The following is a 21,780-nucleotide window of genomic DNA, read 5'->3' on the forward strand; positions in this document are numbered from 1 at the left end:
TGATATATATTTTTTTTCAATAGGGCAGGGGTAGGGGGAGAGAAAATAAAATTTCTGATCATTTAAAAAACCAACAAACCAGAGAGGTGGGGAGTGTTCCAGATGTGGCATACTTCGATCAGGTCTCTGTATGATTGGTCTGACTCAATGGCTTTAACTTGTAACAAAAGACTTTTAATTTGCTTAAATGGCAAATGTTGATAATGTAAAAAATAACACATCGATAAAACTGGGGATTGAAATAGACAGTTCCCAAGACCCTTCCCAATTCTGACAAGTTTATAAGTCTTTGTGGCTTCCTTGAACACTCTATCCAGTTCACAACACAGCCTCAGAAAACTAGAGAGAACTTAGAGGTTACCCTGTCTGGTCTCACACGCAATAATGGAATCCAGAAGCAGGTTCTTAAATCATTAGACTTGGCAGAGGGAGCTGCATGGATACTGACTCCTTCCTCAAGGAAGCCAAAGGAGTTTTGGGAATTACTTCAGGAGAGATTCTCCCATCTGCCACATTGAGTCAAGGAAGCAAAGGGGAAGCAGAGCGCTGGGGGGGAGGGGAGGGGAGTGCCAGTCTGAAGGCTAATTTCCTCCTTCCCCAGGAGGCCCAGGCCTAAGATGGGGATGGGGAAAGAGAGAGGTGATTGTGGCAGCCTAGAATTGATCATCTACAACACTAACAGCAGACACCTGCCCAGCCTCTTCAGAGTGTGAATGCTTTTCAGATGTAATCTCATTTACCTTTGAAACCACTCTGTAAAACAGGCACTAGTGTATTTTACAGCCTTATTTTAGGGAAGGAAAAATTTGGGCTTAGAGGGGTCATGTGTCTGGCATTCAGTAAGTAAAACTACTCTGTATAATCACATTGGTTTGTGGCATCTGGGCCAAGGAAAGGAGAAAGGGAAGGGCCTGGTGTTGTTGGGAGAAGTACCAAGCCAAGCTGGTAAGAAGAGTGGATGAGCAGGAAAGAGGACTTTGGGGCTATATCAGAAGAAAGGAAAATCAACAGGAGGCCAGAGGAGCATGTCTCAAGATGGTTGACAAGACTGTGATATAAGCTCAACACTATCAGTGCATTTTTTTTTCGGCTAAGGACAATGCTCTTTGGACTGGAAAAAAAATAGGACCAAAAATGGCGGACAGAACTGAGTCTCAAGACAAGGAGTTAGGCAGCAAGTGAGCATCTCATTGCTCTCGATGAATTCTCATCCCCAGACCTGGAGAAAGCCTCTCCCTGAAAGGTCTTGAAATCTTGGCAAATAGTATTGCTTACTTTTCATTGAATTCAAGACTCTCCTGAGCCTGTGGACAGGGGAGCCTGCCCACAGCTAGATCAACTCTGTCAAAACCCTCAATTGTGACATGTTCATCCATCTTAAAGATAATATAGAGAAAAATTGACTAGGATCCCACAGTATGCTTTTGATTTCTGCAGCAGGAAAAAAAAAATCTCCAATGTCCCTCATGTACTTGCTGCTTTCATTTTGATAGCCTGCCCAACAGTCCTGGAAGTTCTTGCCAATTTGGCTGTTTCCAAACATTGCTCTCCAATGAGATGTCCCACCTTCCAGTGACTACAGTGCTATTTACCAAACCAACAGGAATCATTAACCCTAGGAAAAGCATGCTGTCTTACAGTTAAGACTTCTCAACCTTGGGAGAGTTCTACTTTATGAATAATCACAGCATTCAGATCAAAGAAGATCTAATCTTATAAAGTTACTGATGTATTGCTAAGTTATAGATTCTACTGAAAGGGAGTACTAAAGCCACCTTGATTCTTGCTGTACAATGAGTTTTCTGCCATGTTGCAGAAATGCCCTTGTTGAGCAAAGAGCAATGATTTGTGATCGTGGGAACGAGTGTTGAGCCGGAGGGTCACAGCAGGTGGCTCATGAGCAGGGATGCCTGAACACAACCTCTCACCTGTGAGCGAGCTGCTGAATGGCTGGATCAACTCTCCTCCCATTGGCAGATACCATGCAAATGCAAAGCCCACGGGCTGCTTCTCTGAATGGTGATTGGGGACTGTCTACTTTTCATGCACTGATCACACTTGCTAAGTGTATATCAACAAGGCTGTAAGGCATGATAAACTGGAGTTCCATGTAAGGCATGGAAACTTTGAATCTCCCACCCCATTCATCTTGCCTCTGAGATCAAAGGGTTCATATGCCATGAGCTCTTAAAAGCCAGCCACAACAACTGGCTCCCAGGGAACAAGGACAGGAACCTGAAATGGTACCAGAGTGACCACTTCGCGGTCAAGCACTGCTGCATGGTCAAGACAACTCTATAAGGACTTCAGTGAGAGAACCCATAGAACTGCACTTTTCCAGACCAGGCAGAGTGCAGTGGAGAGCAGTTAAGTAACGTAATGGGGTAGAAAGTAGGCACCCTACTCTCTTCAGACAGGGAAGCACATATAAAGACTACATTTAAATGTTTAAAAGATCGAGGGAGCATAATTCAATTAGGAGACATTAGGAAATTCCTGGACATTGCTTACAAAGTTTCTCCATGGTTACCTGAGGAGGGCTGTTATAATTGTGAGAGATGGATTGTTTTTGGTGAGCAGCTCACCGCCTTTGATAAACAATGCCCAGGAAAAAATACCAAAAAAAATCTCATTACACAAAGTCTGAAATCAGAACCAGAAAAGAAGGTCAGGAAATTTACAATTGGAGCACAGGCAGATCCATCTCTTAGCAGTAGATGGCCTTCTGAGCCTGAAGAGGATGATAATGGTTTCACCACCACCACCACTTTTAACCCTGCCTTATTTTTGTGTCTGTCTGGAGGTTTCTGGACCAGCCTTCATTTTAGCAGAATAATCACCAGGAGAATAGCCAGGGATAAAGTCCAAATTCTTTATTGTCTCCTTCACAGTCTTGTCTCCTTGCCTGGGATCTGGGTCAGCTTTCTGGAGGTCTTCAGGAATGTGTCTTGGTTTCTGTGGGGGAGGCAGGAGGACCACCACGATGGTCTCTGTCTTGAAGTCTCCCTGAGTCCAGAAGCTTGTGCTCTAGCCTCTAGTCCTCTGTCTTCCCCGAGTCTGTTCCAGTCCCTATCTAGGTTTGACTCTGTTCTCTTAAATACTCTTATTACAATTAAATCCATTCATCATACTGAGTATAAGCCAATCATTATATCACTAGGAAATCATTATTTGTTGTAAGATTAATTCAATCATACTAGAGAACTATTAATCACCAATCTAAACTAGATAACTATTGTCTTATCAATTCCACTGAGAACACCTTGTAAAAATCCTTGTTTCACAGTTCTGGTCCATTACACGTGGCTATCCAGACCTACAGCCTTTCAAAAGCTCTCCTAATGTTAAAAAAAAAAAAAAAAAAAAAAAAAAGGAATTGAGGAAAAGCAGGATCAGAAATATAAAACAAAGACCACAGCGACACTTAGTGGACAAAAAGCAAAAGTTCATCAGTTATATTCTTTACCTTCACTTCCAAAAGTTTTGCAGCAGGCTAGAGAAGAAGAAGACATGGAGGGGTGGGAAGAATTATATCCTTTTATAGAGGAGGATGACCCTTTTAATCCAGGGCAGAGAAGATGCAGATATGAACCACTTCCCTTTAAGGGGAATCCTCTTAAGGATTCAGTTCATAAATATGGGCCCATAGCACCTTTTCTTATGTTACAACTTGAAACAATGTCATGGGAAATTTTGTGCCCCAATGACTGGAAAGCACTTGCACAGGCAGTGTTGACTCCAGGACAGGCAGTGTTCTGGATGGCAGAATTTTTAGAACAGACTCATTTGACTGCCACTCGGGTTGCTCCGGGAACAAACATAAAGTTATTTTTTGAGCAACTTAGCAGCACTGGGACCCCGAATCCAATCTAGGGAATGACAGCTCAAGTAGGGACAGAAAAAAAGCAGGAATGGAGGAACAGGTACGCAGCTTTAGATGCCAAGGGACAATCACAGTAATAAAACTCAGGAGCAATGATTATTATCACCTACCCCCTCATGCTGTTTGTGAAGTGCCCATTCAACAGTATCAAAGATTCATTAGCTATCCCAGTCATACAAATATATTAAGAAGTGCTTGTGTCTGTAACTATGATTAACGCTGACAATATTGAAACATATCTTAACAATGTATAGCTCAAGGAATAGTCATTTCATCTGACCTTACTGTTAAAACAGAAAATACTAATTGTGATTTAGTCTCACAGACGGGTCCAAAATCAGAGGCTGTTGTACAAATATATTTTACAAAGGCTATTACTCTCACTCAGCCAATACTAACCCTTACTTTGAATAATGAACAGTTTGAAGGATTAATAGACATTGGAGCTGACAGGACTGTGATGGCTGCTTCTCAATGGCCCCCTTGATAGTAAAGAGCCTTTGATGTCCGCTGAACTGGTAAATTAGCAAAAAGCTGGAAAGACAGGAACCATTTTCCCTTTAATAATAGATGGCTTACATATTAACTTATGAGGTAGAGAATTTTTAGGAGGGGTTATGGCTTCTGTGGCTTCCACCACGTCAAAAATGACTTGGACTACCAACACACCCATATGAGTGGAGCAATGGCCCCTGACCAAAGGAAAAAAAAAGAAAAGACAGTCACTTTACATCAATTGTATAAGAACAATTAGAATCAAGACATATTGAAAAAACAAATAACCCATGGAACTCTTCTGTATTTGTTATAAAGAAAAAATCTGGTAAATGGAGAATGAGTTAACAGATTTGAGACAAGTAAACTCAATATCGAAAGACACAGGTCCTTCAAAGGCAGGTTTGCCATCCCCAAATATGATCCCTAGGGAATGGTCCTTATGGATCACAGATATTAAGGATTGCTTTTACTCTATCCCTCTTCACCCTGAGGGCCAGGATAAATTTTCTTTCTCAGTATCAACATATAATTTTCAAACACCTGTAGGGCTGGGGACTAACCCCCAGAGGAGACAGGCCAAATGATATATGGCAAATGGATGTTACATATATGGGAAAAACATGCATTCATGTTACAACTGTAACATGTGACACTTATTCAGGCTTTGTATCTGCATGCTCTCAACATATATAGTAAATCACCTATTTCACTGTTTTGCTTCTATGGGTATCCCACACTCCCTTAAGACTGATAATGGATCCTCATATACTCAAAAATATTCAAAGTTCTTATTTCTTATAACCCGGACCATCCATTGTAGAAAGGACTAATCATACCCTTAAGAGATTTATCAAAAAACAAAAACAGGAGGTAGTATCACTCAGAAAGAAATAGATAAAGCAGTGTACCCAATAAATTACTTAAAATTTAATTGAAATGATTTAAGTCTAGCTATGAAATATTCTTTGGTGAACATAGAGAATCACTCGAAGATAACCCCATCTGCATTATGAAAGCCCTCTAAGAATGAGGCCATGGTAATAAAAAGGGTCCTGAAGAATGGGAGGGGCCCTTTAGGGTTCTAATGTGGGGGCCAGGATTATGATTGCATCTCCACAGGAGAAAACTTTCAGCAGTGGATTCCCACCAGAAATCTCAAAATTGTCCATAAAACAGAAGAGGAAAAGAAGGAAGAAGAGGAGACTGTCCAGGAGGAGTAGAAAATGTGCCCTCAAGACCATTAGCTAGATGTTTTCTGTATATATGGGATTGTGTTACACACAATCAGGACTGGCAATAGAGGCCAAAAGGTGGGCTAGACCCACTATGGTCTAAGATTTGTCTCATGGGGGAGTGGGGCATCATGTGACACATGCTGGACATGCAGGGGACACCCTGTTATAGTGATACCCTTGTCAACGTGGGAGGGCTGCAGTGGTGTGTCTACATAAAAGGTCATCAGGTTGGCCCCTTAGAAAGCACAAGCCTCCATGGGACACATTCTTGTCAGTCAAGAATTGGGCCGGCAGTTTGGCACATGGAAAACATCTTGGCCCTGAATCTTGGAGAAATGGCAGGAGAATTGGATATCAGTTCTACACTAATGCCTGTCTGGGAGCGAAATATGCATTTATGTGGGGAAACTCAGTAACTGTTACCAAAGAAACATTAGATTTTTACAATGTTACTTGTTGGAATTATATACTGAAATTGAAAATCAGACTGTATTTGTGATCATTAGAGCTCATGTATCAATGCTTCCTGTCAAAAGTGAGAAATAGATCTTAATCCCATTAGAAAAAAAAAAGAAGTATCCATGGAAATAGGAGCAGAAGTAGAATTATTGAAACTCCAGGCTCAATTACAATGTGAATCCAGACAAAACTGCTGAAAAAAATCAAACATTGGTTTGATAATACTCGTTTATGATGGTTAAATTTTGAATCATGGATTACCCTGTGTGTTATGTTGTTACTGCTTTGTTGTTGCCCTGTAATAATTAGGATGATTTTCTCCACCATCCTTTCAGAGTTGCAGCTCAAGAAAGGACTTTTTATCTAAAAGATAAAAAGGGGGAATTGCTAAATTATGGATTCTGCTGAGAGTACTGAGGCCACCTCAACCTCTGGTGCATAGTAAGTTTTCAGCCACGTTGCACAAACACCCTTCTTGAGGAAGGAACACTGATTTGTGATCATGGGAATGAGTAAGGCAAGGGTCACAGCCAGTGGCTATGTCAGCAGGGATGCCTGAACGGGGCCTCTCGCCTGTGAGCGAGCTCCTGAATTGCTGGATTGGCTTTTCTCCCATTGCTAGATACCATGCAAACTCAAAATCCACAAGCTGCTTCTCTGAATGGTGATTAGGGATTGCCTACTGTCCACACGCTGATCACACTTGCAAAAAAATGTATATCAATAAGGCTGTATGGCATAATAAACTGGAGCTCTTTTCATACTGAGTCTCCTGCCCCATTCATCTCCCCTCTGAGATCAAAAGAGTTCATATGCCATGAGGGCTTAAAAGCTGGCTGCAACAATGTATTACACTTGAAGCATCATTCCCAAATCTTCTAAAGGACTGAAACTCTGAGTTGATGCACTGAGATTGGACAACCCAGCACTTAAGGCTAATTACTGATTGGACAATACTCTACTAGCATATGCTTGGAAAATGGCCTGCCCCACCATTCTGTGCTGTCTCGGTAATTGGTGTATACAGAGAATTGTGGGAAGGATTAGGGGGTAGAGTAAGACAAGCCAGAGTCACTTTGGCGACAGATGAGGAAAAAGAAGGTCGTGGAGATCCTGCGTCCATCTAATTCACTTTTACCCCTAAAGACCAAGAATAAAGACCAAGGGCTTTTGCTTATCCTGACTCCGGCTGATTTTAAGGTATCCAGGGGGCTAACTTGGTCTTCACAAAATCTTAACAGCATTTTTATATAATGTCCCCCAAAATTAGACCCAAGAAACTTACAGCTAATATAATAACATTAATCCAGTTGTAAGCATCTCCAAATCATCTTGGCAAAGTATTCCATAGCCTTATGTCCTACTCTTGGCATTCTAGGAAAATGACTATTCTAGGAAAATAGCTGGTGCGATACAAAGAGTGTTGGATTTGGAGTTAGGAAGTTCTGGGTGTGGGCAAGTCAATTCGCCTCTCATCTGGAAAATGGGAAAAATTATAGCACCTATCTCCCTAGGCTGTTGTGAAGATTAAAAGAAATATGTTCAGAACACTTTGCAAACTTTAAAGTCCTATATAAATACTAGCTATATTTGCTATTGTTATTGTTGTTAATCCATATTGAATGCTTTCTGGAGTCTAAAGTAGTTGTCTCTTTTAATCTCACAGCTGCAAGGTATGACCCTCCTAATTACTATACAAAGTACAGATTAATCGTTTAATAAATAATGACGCCCAATTTATCAAAGCCCAATATATTTCCAAAAATTTAATTGCTCAATTTAAAGGTCGCTGCATGACTCCAACTAGTTTTCCAAGTCCATAAAACCTAAATACTAAAAACAAAGAAATAAATGAAAATACATGTGAGGTAACTCCTAGAAAAAATAATCAGAAAACAAATCAGGAAGAGATAATCTAAGAATCACTGGACTTCTGAAAACCACAACCTAAAGAAAAAGGATAAAGAAAAAGGCCTAGATGCCACATTCCAAGAAATGGCAAATTAAAACCTGTCCAGGCTTATAGAATCATAGGGCAGAATGAAAATAGAATCAACCAGTTATCTCCAGAAAGAAACTCTACAATGAAAACTTCCCAGGACATCATAGTCTAAAATTCAGAACTTCCAGTTTAAAAAGAAAACAATACTGCAAGTAGCTAGAAAGAAAAATCAAGTACCAAGGAACCACAGTCAGGATCGCATAAGACTTGAGAGCTACCTCCTAAAGGCAAAGGTGAGCTTGGAACACAGGTTCTAAAAGGCAAAAGATACAACACTGCAACCAAGAATAACTTACCTGCAAAACTGAGTATATATACCTTTAGGTGAAAATGTGATTTTAATAAAATAGAGAACTTTTGGTCATTCTCAAGGAAAATATTAGAAATGAACAGAATCTTTGAAATGCAAACACAGGTGCCAAGAAAATCTAAAAAGGTAAATACATTGGAGCAACTGAAAAGGATTAGCCAATGAAGATGTATTTATAGTTTCATGGTAAAGAAAGAAAAGGGAGAAAAGGTATAGACTAAGGAAGGGGTGAAACTAACTGAACGTACACTCTGGATAGCAGAATGTCCCTCTTACATCTATTTCCCCAGAAGCTAGTATATAGTAGTCTCTTCATACTTTTCTGTTCATTCATTGAAAGTACTTTTCCTCAAGCACACATCTAACAATGGAGTCTCCTGGGTAACCATTCCCACGCCCTCTTTGTCACTCCGGGACCACACAGAAACTCCTCTGTTTCACTTTTAAAGCCCCCACGACCTGCTCTTCACCCAGGGATTGGATTAATTCCTTGGGCCTGTCCTCATTCTGCTGCATTCTAAGAGGTTGCAGGTCTGACCTCTCTTCTTTGACCCCCTGGCTCCCACGCAGGGAACATACATCCTCTCTTTCTTAAAGATGCAGCTTAGGAAGCAACTTCTGCAAAAAAGCCTTTGCTGAGCCTCCCAATGCTGCTGTTGACCTCCCACCAAACAACCGGGAATTTAGCTAGTTTGTACATGTATGTGTAATGCATGTAGAGGGACATGTATGCATTTATATTTTTTATGTTATACTGAGGGGATTAGGACTGCAAATGGCTGATTGTGGGAAGTGACTGAACCCCACTGATTCCCTCTGGTGACTCAATTCTGGAGCTAGCTCAGCTCTCTTTCTATCCAATTATGAGTCTAGTGCAATTTCTATCTTGTAAGAAAACTATTCAATTGTGGGAAATCAGAGCTCACTATTCTTTTTAAACTGGCCACCCCTATCTGCTGGTTAGAGACCCTTAACTAAGGACCTAGCTTACACTGACCAGAAATGCAGTCAGATCCAACGTTCTAGGCAAGGAGCAGTCCAACGGCTTTGGGCCCCATCCTGATCACTCACTTTCCTTTGATTGTCCTGACATTCTGGGAACAGCAACCCTTCCTTTTCTGACTTCAGGGAATGGTACTTGTTCACTCTCCCCTATTCAACTGGAAAGTCGTTTTAACTTTTCTCTAATTAGAAACTAGATTAGCCGATGTTGTATTGTTTCAGTGAATTGGTCTTACTTAATTACTTGTTTTTAGTGTCTAAAAATCTGTCTGGGACAACTAGATGGCCCAGTTCATAGAGCCCTGGCTAAGTTAGGAGGACTCAACCCTATAACCCTAATTGCTTTGCAAAAAATGAAAATATAAAAATACAAAATATAAAAAAATCAAAATCGGTTTCCCTCTGTATTTGGGGTCCAGCCCTAAGCTGGGGAAGGGGCCTGGTCTTACTTGTTTGGCAATCGACATGCCCCGCTTAAAAAACCAATACATTTGGAAGCTCAAAGCTGTTTCCTCAGTCATTTCCCTTTTCACTCACAGGATATGTCCTTCTCTTCTTCTCATGAGCTTCTTGCAAAGGGGCCTCATTTTATTCCCTGTCCCCGTGCTCCCAGAACACCTGCTGGTGGGCATTTTGACAAGAGGCTCTTAATACTTGTGGCCTGGCATCAAGAGTAGAACAGACCAATGGTTTTCCCATTTTTAAAACTCGGTCCCGTCCTCTTTCCTTTGTGAGCTGGCGTGGCAGATGGCTCCCTAGGGCGGATGGGGAGGGGCTGGGGTGAGCGACCTCTGAGGCCCTCTCAGCTATGGGATCCTGCTCTGCTTCATATTTTTACCAATGACTTGGAAAATATGGAGACGGCCCCTTTCTGTAGTTGGCGGATGAGCCAGCCTGGAGCTTGACTTCCCCTGCCCGAGTCTGACACAGGAGCCCTGGGTTCTAGGAATCAAGCTACTAAGTCCAAGACGGGGCCCATGACTGCGACCAAGGTTCTGGGCTCTCCAGAAGGATGTGGTGTCCCTACTCTGGGAAGCTCCATGCTGGACTGCAGAACACCACGGTCCGCTCCCAGTTGGGCGCACATGCCCAGTTCTAGGCCCTGTGTTTCAGGACACCACTGCTGAATGTGAGAGCACTTGGAGCAGCTTCCCCTGGGATGGGCCTCAGGCTCATGTCTATGAGGATCAGCTGTCCCTTGCATGGGGGCTCAGGTTGGCGCTCCTCGGCCCAGGGGGCAGAACAGAAGGAGCGCTTCCCGAGCAGCAGGGCTGCCCCACAATAGAAGGAGCTGTCCCCGAGGCAGCAGCGCCCTTGGAGAGATTCCCAGAAAGTCCTGCCCTGGCCCACTGAGGCGGACCCTGAGCTCCCTGCCAGTCCTGAGATTCTCGGATGTCGGGCGCTGAGGAGAGGGGATTCGAGGGGAATGTTGGCAGACTCTGCGGGGATACCCACCTCCCCTCCCACTTGTGGCCAACAATTTTACCCTCCCCTCACTGCCGCCCGGAGCCTCCCCGACTCTTCTTCCCCACACCTGGCTTGGCGGTCTCCCAGGAGCGCGGGCTGCAAGCTGGGCACACTCACCTGCACCTCATTCCCCTGTATCCAGCCCAAGGACACATAGTAGTGGGCATCAGTAAAGTAGTGGCAGATGGTGGGCAGGCGCTGAGGTTTGCAGCTCTCCGAGAAAAAGATCCGGGGGTGGTCGCTCAGGATGATCGGGGCATCCGGCTGGATCCCGAGTTGCTGGAGAAGGGGGGCAAGGTGAGATGACTGCCCTGCCCCCTCCCCTCCCTCAAGGACCTTCCTCCCTCCAGGGTCCCCGGGTACTCCCTGGGCCTCCACGGCCTCCAAGCCAGGCTCTGCCCTCTCTCACTTCCCAGACCCAACATGGGGCTCTCCCCACCAGCAGTGGGTCTCCTTGGCCCAGGTCCTCACTCCTGTACTTGGACTATGGAACTAACTGTCTGGGGTGGGGGTGGGGGGGTTGCCTGCCTCAGTATCTCCCCACTCCACTCCAGCCTCCATTCAGCCTCCTAAAGCATAGGTCCAACCACTTCATCCCCTCCTCAGGAGCCTGCAGTAGCCCCTTCCCAGTCTCTTTATGCTGGGCCGCCCTTGAGGCACTCGGACCTTGCCCTCCCAGAGCTTCCATTTTCCTGGGAGTCAAACAGTATCCCTGCTAACCCAGCCCTTCCCACTAGCCCCATCCTCAAGGGTCAGGTTCGGCCAGGAGCCAATGGAAGCCAGGGGGCGGCCTGGCCTGGGGGCCCTCCACCACAGGACACCAAGGACAGAATCCAGGGGCCGACTTTTAGGCCCCCATTTGTGTTGGAAAGAATGGGGGAGCTCCTTCTGCTCTCTGGGTTTCAGGCCTCCCGGGTGCCCTTGGACAATGCTCTGGAGGCCAAAGGTCATGAGCCCCTCAGAGCTGGACCAGGCTGTGTCCAGGCCCTGGCAGCCTCCTTGGCCTCTGAGGAGACTCCTCCTAACAGCACTGGGGGCCCCCACTCTACACAAGTGTCAGCTTGGAGACCCACTTGGTGTTCCCCTCCTTCCCCCGCCCCGACTACAAGCTCTCTGAGGGAGGAAGGTCTCATTTTATGTCTCCTTCTGTGTCTGTGCCTCCAACCTCTGGGCCGTGCAGGAGCCTGCAGATGTGCTGTCGAAATGAGGCGATTCTTGCCTAACCTCCCACCCGCGGCTCTGGAGCCCACTGGGCAGCCCGGCACCACCGGCGGTTGGGAATTCTCACTTTCACACTACTCCGAGAGGCCAGCCCGGAGAGGGGGAGCTCACTACCCCCACTGGCAGTCCCTTCCACCTGGGAATGGTTGTGACCAATGGAAAGCACCTCCTCAGGACCACCATCTGCCTCCTCACGGCCCACAGGACCACAGAGGGGGCCAGAGACCACCGTTTGAGCAAACAGGCCCAGAGACGGAGTGACTTGCTCGTGGGATCAGAAGCCAGGCCTTCCGGAGCCCCCTTGGCCCGGGAGGTCTCCCTGTGGTCCTGCCAGGGAGCCCCTTGCACCCCGTACTTCAAAGCACTTTATCTTTGGGCCCTCCTGCCTGGGCCTGTCCTGTGCCGGGGCACCCTGGGGGCCGGGCTGGGAAGTGTCGGCTGGGAGGCGGCTGGGGCTGCCGGCTCTTACCGTGCGCTTGTTCAGGACGTTGCTGATCGCTTTCTTCATATGTTTCCAATCAAGAATGAGCTTTTTCTCAGCCATCTTTGCGCTTGCTAAAGGTCTCCTGGTCCAGAACCTCCTGGGACCAAGAATACACTTACACACATGGCACCGGGGTGCTGGGAGGGTCTCGGCACAGCTAGACCTCTGGCCTCCGGCAGACCATTCTTAGCTCTGGGGACCACCGAAGCCCAGAGTGGGGGATGCTGGATGGGGGCTGGCCTCTGGGGCTCAGGAGCCTTGCCAGAGATGGGAGGTAACAGAAAAGATCCCCAGTCCTGGATCCAGACCCTGAGGAACCTGAGGCGGCCTGATGCGACCTCTCATGTGCCAGGGAAAGGAGTCCACACACAGGGAAGGATACCTGGGATACGAAGTACTGTGGGGCTCCAGTGCCCAGGACTGAAAGGGAGGTGTTCCCCTCCTGGGGTCAGTTCCCTGACCCCTCCTCTAGGGGCAATGCCCCACCTATCGGGTTCTCCTCCCTGGGCTGGCCACCCTCCTCAATGCCCAGGTCTTTGACGTCCCTCTTTAGATGGGCTTCCAGACTCCCCCCCCCCCAGGTAATGAGACTGCTGATTGGCCTCCCCTTTCATGACAGGTCACCGTTCTCATTTAACAGAGGAGCAAATCGAGGCTTGGGGACTTGCTCTGTCCGAGACCAGAAAGTCTGGTGGCCCATCTCTCCCCCTCACTGATCAGACCTCTTAGGAGGCTCTTTCTAGCCTAACGGCAAGCTCAGGGGAGCTGCTCCCTTCAATTGCAGCCAAATGGACCTAGATGGGCAAGGAGGGACCGTGGAGCCACAGTGGGATCCCAGTCCTCCCGCCATGGGCGCTGATGGCAACCCCTTGAGGTCCTTAGGGGATGACCCCCAATGGCTGCACCCCCGTGGCTGTAGCAGGGATGGAGGTCCTCCGCTGGGGGGCACCCGGCTCCTGGGAAGGGCAGCATGAGGCTGAGGACGGGGTCCTGTGAGGGGAAGCCCTTGCCCCCACCCCCTGCCCAGCAGGCCAGCCTCCCCAGCTTCCAGGGCCCTACTCACCGCGGTTCTCCCCGCTCCCTGGGGCCCCAAGCTTAGCTCTGGATGCTTCCAGCTCCGTCTGTTTAATTCCACCGAAAGCGGATCCCTGGAGGGGGAGAGGGAGCAGGGGAGGAGAGGAGGGGAGGAGGACCAGAATCACTCCCTGCCCCACCGCCTGGGGCCCAAGTCGGGCCGGCTCGGGCCCCAGCCTCCCTCCGGGGGTGCACAGAGGCTCGTGGTCAGCGGCCGTCCTGGGGGCAAGCTGGCCACTCTCCTCCAGGCCTCCTGGCACCCTCCCCGCCCCGGCCAGATCCTGCCTCCCGTGGGGATCCCATCGGCTCCCAGGACTCCGGTTGCCACCCCTACGCAGATGGTTCTCGAGCCCAGGGATGGCGCCCCAGCAGCCTCCGGGCTGAGCGTCCCGGACCGACAGACATCTCAGACCCTGGGAAGTCCCTGCCCTAACTCCTCCCTCCCCCCCCCCCCCCCCGCCCCCTGGGGTCGGTCAGTCGGTTTGGGGATGGAGAGAAAGCGACCGCTTCCTTCGGCTCATTTTACAGATGAGGAAACTGAGGCAAGTCGGGGAAAGGAGGCTGCCCGGAGCCCCGCAGCCGGCGAGGACCCAAGGCCCGCTTTGCGCAGGCACTGCAGGCTCCGCACTTCTCCATCACCGTCCCTCTGGTCTCCCCGCCCCGCCCCCATCCAATATGGCGCCAGGGCCCGTCCATTTCACCGGGACAGCGTCTGGGCTCGGCCCCGCCCCGCCCCGCCCCGCCCTCCGAGCCGGCCTCCGGGCCCAGCACCTCCAGGACCGAGGCCGGAGGCAGAGCTTGGCGGTCCCGGCGCTGTGCCGCCCGCAGCCCCTCCCCCCACCGCGGGCTCATTCCTGGTAACACTAGAAGCTTCTCGAGGACAAGCTGGGCCCTCCCGCTCGGGGCCGGCCGGGGACCCGGGCCACGAGGCAGCGCCCGACCCAGGCTCAGGGGAACTCGGAGGCCCGGCGGCGCCCCGCGAGCGGGGGGAGGCGGGGGGCGGCCTTTGGGGTTGTCAGGGCGCCATTACCTTCGGACCTAGCTTCGGAAAAGACTGAGGGCGGAGGGAACGCGCGAAGGCTCCTCATTCTGATTCGGGGCCGCCCACCAATGGAAGACCTAGCCCTTTAAGGGGCGGGAAGGAGGCGGGGCCAGGTCAGGACGGAGCTTCTCCGGGAAAGAGCGTGGGGAGGGGGATGCTCAGGGAGCCCCAACACGCAGGGGCGCTCTCTCATCCTCCCAACATGTGACAACTCCTGGGGCTGTTGCCCCGCCCCTTCCCACTCCCCTGAACACGCATGCGTCAGCTCCGTCCCAGGCGCAGGCGCCCTCCCCCTTCCCTTCAAGGGAAGAGCTAGGGCGTGGGTAAGGGAGCGTGGCCACGAGGTCCTCCGCTGATGGGCGGGGCCTGTATGTTTGGCTCTGCTCCTTCCCGCCTTTATAAACCCAGTGGTGGGGCTCAGGGCCCTCGCCCCAGGTACAGAGTCCGAGTGAGGTCGTGTTCCTGGAGGGAAGGAACGTTGAGCACCTAATGTGTGCTAAGTGTCTCACAAATCCCCGTCTGTCTGGTCCCTGCAACATCCCCGGGAAGGAGGCCGACGTTCATCGCGGGGGGGCCGGGCTCCCCGAGGGTCTCCTTGGATCCCCCTCTCCTCACTGCGATGGGCCGGGCTGGGGCCCCGCTTAAAGCGTCCCCCTCCTGGGGCTCGCTCCGCGTCCTCTCCAACCTCCTCAGCATCCCGTTTCATCGTGCGTTCGCACCAAGAGGTGGCCAGCTGGCCCAGGCTGCCCCGAGGAGGCCAGCCATCCTCTATTTGTGACCGTCTTTTATCTAACAGAATGGGGGATGGAGCTAAGCAGGTGAGGGTCAACTCAGGGCTTCCTTCACTTTCCAGGCTTTGGCTGCCGGATCCAAGAGTAGCCATGGTTAGGTCTTTAAGGCATTCAGAGAGCCCCCTTGGAGATCCCAGGCTGGGGGTGCCCAGCTTCCCCCCTGGACACCCAGCTAATGTCTTACTGGCCACCCACAAGCCACATTACACAATCCATGTAGACATACTACCTGTTTTACAGGAACACATGTCTAGTGTGTGTATATATGAAAAAGGGTTTCCTGGAATGGCTGAATAAGTTACAGTGTATGGATGTTATAGAATATTATTGTTCTGCAAGGAATGACCAGCAGGATGATTTCAGAGGCCTGGGGAGACTTACAGGATCTGATGCTGAGTGAAAGAAGCAGAACCAGATCATTATATATGACAACAGCAAGAATATACAATGATTGATTCTGATGGCTGTGGCTCTCCAACAGTGAGATGATTCAGGCCAGTTCCAGTATTCTTGTGATGAGGAGAGCCATCTGCACCCAGAGAGAGAACTGTGGGGACTGAATGTGGACCACAACATAACATTCTCACTCTTTTTGTTGTTTTACTTCCTTTTTCTCATTTTTCCCCCTTTGATCTGATTTTTCTTGTGCAACACAATAATTGTAGAAATAGGCATAGAGTTGCTCATGTTTAACATATATTGAATTACTTGACATCTAGGGGAGGGAGTGGGGGAGAAACGGGAAAAATGAGGATAAAAGGTTTTGTAAGGGTGAATGTCAAAAATTATCAATGTATATATTTTGAAAATGAAAGGCTTTAATTTAAAAAAAAAGGGAAAAAAAAGGGGGGTTTCCTACAGAGAACAGGAGGGTGGAGAGAGCCTTCTGGGTTTCTTCTGTCTGTAGGCAGCTAGGATTTGAGTTTTGTTTTTGTTTTGTTTGTTTGTTTGTTTTTTTCAGTTTTGTTTTGTTTTTATTCCTGGACATGAAGTTCTATGAAGTAGCCCAAATAAGTCTGCTCAAATCTAATTACAAATCACTGATAGAAGCAGGCAACATAGGTTCAGCATGTGGTTCAAAAGTTTCCAAACCTAGTTCTTGCTCTGTGGGGTCCCTAAGCTTTGCTTCCATGTCTCGGCAGAGAATGTGGAGGCTAGGATTTGAAAGAAAATGTAGAGCTTTACAATTTACAAATTCTAGTTCATGGAACCCCGGATAGCTTTGTAACACTCTTGGCTTCTTTTAATGCACTTTTGTTCTAGCTGGATTGTACAGCTGGTATAATAGTTATCATAATGCTTTGCCTTCTCAATAGGTGGAACAAGCATGCATGGTGGGGGGGACTAAAACCCTGGACCTTCAGATTAAAAGTCTGATGCTTTACCGACTTTACAGATATGGGCTATCCCAAATATTCATTTGTGTCTGACCTGTGACCTCAGGCAGACCTGAGCTCATTGGTGGGATCAGCCAGTCGGACACATTGTAACTAGACTCAAATATAGTGATGTCATTTTGGTCCTCTGAGTACAGAGGAGAGCAACCAACAAACCAGGTGGAGCAAGGACTGACAGAATGGTGAGAATTTGGAACTCAATTTTTAAAAAAAAATGTAAAAAAACATAATTGGAAAAATGTTAATAAAAGTACAACAGAATATTAAACAATGTGCATGTTTTGCTTTACAAAACCTCTGTACTTAAATATTACACAAGCAGTTGACTGCAAAAAACTTTGTCATTGTGTCCTCTTTGGGGTTCTCTCCAACTCAGATTGGTCCTCCTCAAGGATGATTAACTCAGGTTTATAGTGCTGTGTGGATCCACACTACTAAAATTATTATTTGTGAACCCCCATCAAGGGTTTTACCTTTAATCATCTGCCAGTTAACACATTTGGCTTTACTGAGGGCCCTTTTCACAAGGATTATTGTAAAGGAAGCATTTTACAAAGCATTAAAGCCTTAGTTTTTTTTTTTTTATGTTAAATTCAATATGTGTAAACATATTTATACAATTCTCTTGCTGTACAAGAAAAATCAAATCAAAAAGGAAAGTAAATGAATAAGAAACAAAATGCAAACAAACAACAACAACAACAACAAAAAAGAGAATGTTACATTGTGATCCACCTTCAGTTTCCACAGTCCTCTCTCTGGGTGCAGATGGCTCTCTTCATCACAAGATCACTGGAACTGGCCTGAATCAGATCAATGTTGGAAAGAGTCCATCAGAATTCATATAATCTTGTTGCCATGTACAATGATCTGGTTCTGCTTATTTCACTTAACGTCAGTTCATGTAAGTCTCCCCAGGCCTCTCTGACATCATCCTGTTGGTCGTTTTTTACAGAAGAATAATATTCCATAACATTCATACGCCATAATTTATTCAGCCATTCTCCAATTGATGGGCATCCACTCAAGTTTCCAGTTTCTTGCCACTACAAAGAGGGCTGCCACAGACATGTGGGTCCCTTTCCCTCCTTTATGATCTCTTTGGGAGATAAGCCCAGTAGAAACACTGCTGGTTCAAAGGATATGCACAGTTGATAGCCCTTTAAACATAGTTCCAAATTGCTCTCCAGAATGGCTGTACCCAGTCACAATTCCACCAACAATGTATCAGTGTCTCAGTTTTCCCACATCTCCTCCAACGTTCATCATTATCTTTTCCTGTCATCTTAGCCAATCTGAGAGGTATGTAGTGGTGATTCAGGGTAGTTTTAATTTGTATTTCTCTGATCAATAATGATTTAGAATACCTTTTCATGTGACTAGAAATGGTTTCAATTTCTTCATCTGAAAATTGTCTATATCTTTTGACCATTTATCAATGGAAGAATGGGAAAGCCTTAGTTTTTTTGATAATTTATAACACCCTTTATAAACCCAGTGGTGAGGCTCAGGGCCCTCGCCCCAGGTACAGAGTCCGAGTGAGGTCGTGTTCCTGGAGGGAAGGAATGTTGAGCACCTAATGTGTGCTAAGTGTCTCACAAATCCCCGTCTGTCTGGTCCTTGCAACATCCCCGGGAAGGAGGCTGACGTTCATCGCGGGGAGGCCGGGCTCCCTGAGGGTCTCCTTGGATCCCCCTCTCCTCACTGCGATGGCCCGGGCTGGGGCCCCGCTTAAAGCGTCCCACTCCTGGGGCTCGCTCCGCGTCCTCTCCAACCTCCTCAGCATCCCGTTTCATCATGCCTTCGCACCAAGAGGTGGCCAGCTGGCCCAGGCTGCCCCAAGGAGGCCAGCCATCCTCTATTTGTGACCGTCTTTTATCTAACAGAATGGGGGATGGAGCTAAGCAGGTGAGGGTCAACTCAGGGCTTCCTTCACTTTATATAAAGAGCAAGAGAAGCAGTCATATGCCCTTAAGAAATATTAGATTTTTTGCTGTTTTGTGTACTCTTACTTTTTTAAAGACACATTCCCTACTAACATAGTTTTCTGACTTTTTAGAACCGACCTCTAGTTAAAAATCTTACTATATTCATTAAATCCATTAGGGCTTCTCTCCAGGGTAAATTCTCTTAGCTGTTCTGAGTGAAGTCTAAATGATGGCTGAAGGTTTTCTCACATTTGTTATTCTTTCTCTTTAGTGTGAATTCTCTGCTGTGCTCTTGAACTTGAAACCATTACTGAAGACTTTCCCACACTCATTACATTTAGGTGACTTCTCAGTGTCTGTCAAGGGAAGAAAGTTCTTGGTGGGTGCTAATAATGAAGAGGAGCTTCCTCTTTTTACATCCAGGTTCTCTTCTGTAAGGTGATTTTAGGTATACGTGGCAAAAGGAGCTGTATAGCAGGAAATAACCTGAGGAGGGGGAACAAGGTGTGCAGAGGAGCAAAACAGGAAGGCAGTAGTGAAAGGTTGTTTACCCCAAGATTAATGATTTTATTATTGAGTAGCCTGTACTGTGACAGAGTAAAGACAAAGAGAGCTGGGTATGAGATGATGTAATGAGATGGTATATAAGAAGGAATGTAACTGTGAGAAGCGGCAGACACCATTAGAGAAGATGTAGGGGGCTTAATAAATGTTTGCTGTACTTAGTAACATCTGGTGTGTCGGGTGCTCTATGGGGAAAGAGAGCGGCTAGAGGGAACTGCTTCAGAGACGTCCAAGTACCTGGAGAATGGTAAGAAACCCAGTTATAGTTCCCCTTGGTGAGTAGAGGAACTCAACAACTGACATCCTGAACAGGGACACTCTGCTGGATAAGGGTCCCTGGGAGGAAGTCCCTACAGCCCCACAAATTGAAAGATTTGTGGGAGGTCGGAGGAGTTTAGAAAAATGGGATAATTTAAGTTGGATCCCATTGTAAGACCTGAAAATAGTGAAGTTTATGTACGCCAGATTTATAATTTAGTTAAGGGGCAGGGGATGCAAGCAAATATAAAGCATTGTAGACAAGTTGTAGAGAAACTTTGGACATTTTCCCCTTGGTTAGAACATACAGGACTAGATCTAAAAACAGAGAGTGGTGGGCTCATAAATAGCTTCTTATGTCCTTTACACTCTAATTAAAATAGTCCTCCAGGGAGGCTTTAAGCTTCCGCCCATTTTAGTGAGTGAGGAAGCACAGACTGGTAATTCTTTGCTGGGTGATCAAGAGCCATACTGGAATAAGAATAGCAGCCAAAAAAGTGAAAGTACAGGAAAACCGCTGCCTCCCTCCTTAGAATCTCCAGCCCCCAGGCACCAACCGCTTACCTATTGCCCATTAAATCCGTCTTTGGGCCGTTTTAAAACTAAAAAAGCCGCAGCGGTGGAAACAGCCTGAGCAGACGAATTGCCGCCCCCACCTAGTGAGTGGCAAACAAAGATCGAGCAGAATACACCCCCAGAAGAGGGAGAAATTGGGAAGTTGTTGTGGAATTTCCCACAGTTAATAAAACAACAAAAGTAGTTAAACCGGTTTTAAAAGAAATACAGGTTATAAATAGTCCTAGAGCTCCCCCTAGTGACCAATGTACCAAAGTGGCGAGGTTATTCTTAGTAAAAAAGGGGGAGGAGGTTTTTGGAGCCCCTATTACTTTTTGCTCTCTTTCTAACGTTAAGTTACCAAAGATTGCCCAATTATCTCAACAAATTGATATAATTATTCCTCCTCATATGATTAGTGTAATTCCTGTTGATGGCCCTAATATTTTTACAGCTGCTACAAAAGACTATAGGGCTAGTTTTTATATACCTTCCATGAAAGCTTTGTGTGTATTATCTACTCCTTATAATTCTATTCAGAAAAATGAATTATATGTTATTTTATATGTATTACAACATATCTCTCCACCTTTTAATATTATTACAGATAGTATGTTTATTTAGTAGTTAAGAATGTACCTAATGCTATTATTGATTTCAACCATTCTACTATTGCTCAGTTGTTATATCAAACACAACAATCTTTGTTTGCTTTAGAATCCTCTGTATATATTTTACATGTTAGATTGCATACAGATGGTAAAGGGCCAATATTTGAAGGTAATACGATAGCCGATTCTGCTTTATATAATTGTGAACTGCTTGATGCTATACAATCAGCTCAACGTGCTCATGATGATTTACATTTATCAGCTAGTTCATTAAGAAGGCTGTATGGAATAACAAAACAACAAGCCTCAGAGATAATAAAGAAGTGCTTAAAATGTATTCCTTTTGCCCCTCATAAATGTGATCCCACTTATAATCCAAAAGGAGATGAGCCTAATGATATTTGGCAAATGGATGTTACTCACTGGAGAACACAGTGTGTTCATGTAACTGTAGATACTCATTCTAATTTTATAGTAGCTACTCTTCAACCTGTAGAGGCACTAAAACATGTTATTTCTCATTTATATCATTTTTTGCTTCTATTGGTGTGCCTCAACAGATAAAAGACAGATAATGGACCTTCTTACACCTCAAAAGGTTTTCAGTCCTTCTATTCTGAATTTGGCATCACTCATGTGACAGGTATTCCTTATAACCCCACAGGTCAGGCTATAGTTGAAAGAGCTAATAGAACCCTTAAGACACTCCTTGTAACAAGAAAAGGGAGTGTCATGGGGTAGGCCAAAAGGTCGCTTAACATAAAATATGTTAGACAAAGCAGTATTACGTACAATTATTTACAATTTTCTGCCAATGAATTAACGCCAGCCATTTGTTTTTGGCATACATTTGAAAGGACACAGTCTGACACAAAAGTACAACACCAACAACTACAAAAGGAAAAAAATAATAGAGTACTATGGAAAACAGAGGAAGGAAATTGGATAGGTCCAGGGATAGTTGAGGTGTGGGGTCCCAGGTATGCTCTTATTGTTGCA

At 46.4% G+C, this 21,780-nt stretch overlaps 1 protein-coding gene across 1 annotated transcript in view; it reads right to left on the bottom strand.

Moving 5' to 3' along the window:
* Positions 1-14,057, bottom strand: part of LOC100925005 (WD repeat-containing protein 87) — a 65,150-nt gene extending 51,093 nt beyond the window's left edge. Inside the window, exons 1-3 of the mRNA XM_031961806.1 lie at positions 13,625-14,057; positions 12,547-12,658; positions 10,974-11,135 (exon numbers count right to left, since the gene is read on the bottom strand). Of these exons, the coding sequence (XP_031817666.1) occupies positions 10,974-11,135; positions 12,547-12,621 (237 nt within the window). The 5' untranslated portion in view covers positions 12,622-12,658; positions 13,625-14,057. The remainder of the gene's footprint in view (positions 1-10,973; positions 11,136-12,546; positions 12,659-13,624) is intronic.
* Between the last annotated feature and the right edge of the window lie 7,723 nt (positions 14,058-21,780).

This window comes from Sarcophilus harrisii, chromosome 3 (genome assembly GCF_902635505.1).
Source record: "Sarcophilus harrisii chromosome 3, mSarHar1.11, whole genome shotgun sequence".
NCBI classification, from domain to species: domain Eukaryota; kingdom Metazoa; phylum Chordata; class Mammalia; order Dasyuromorphia; family Dasyuridae; genus Sarcophilus; species Sarcophilus harrisii.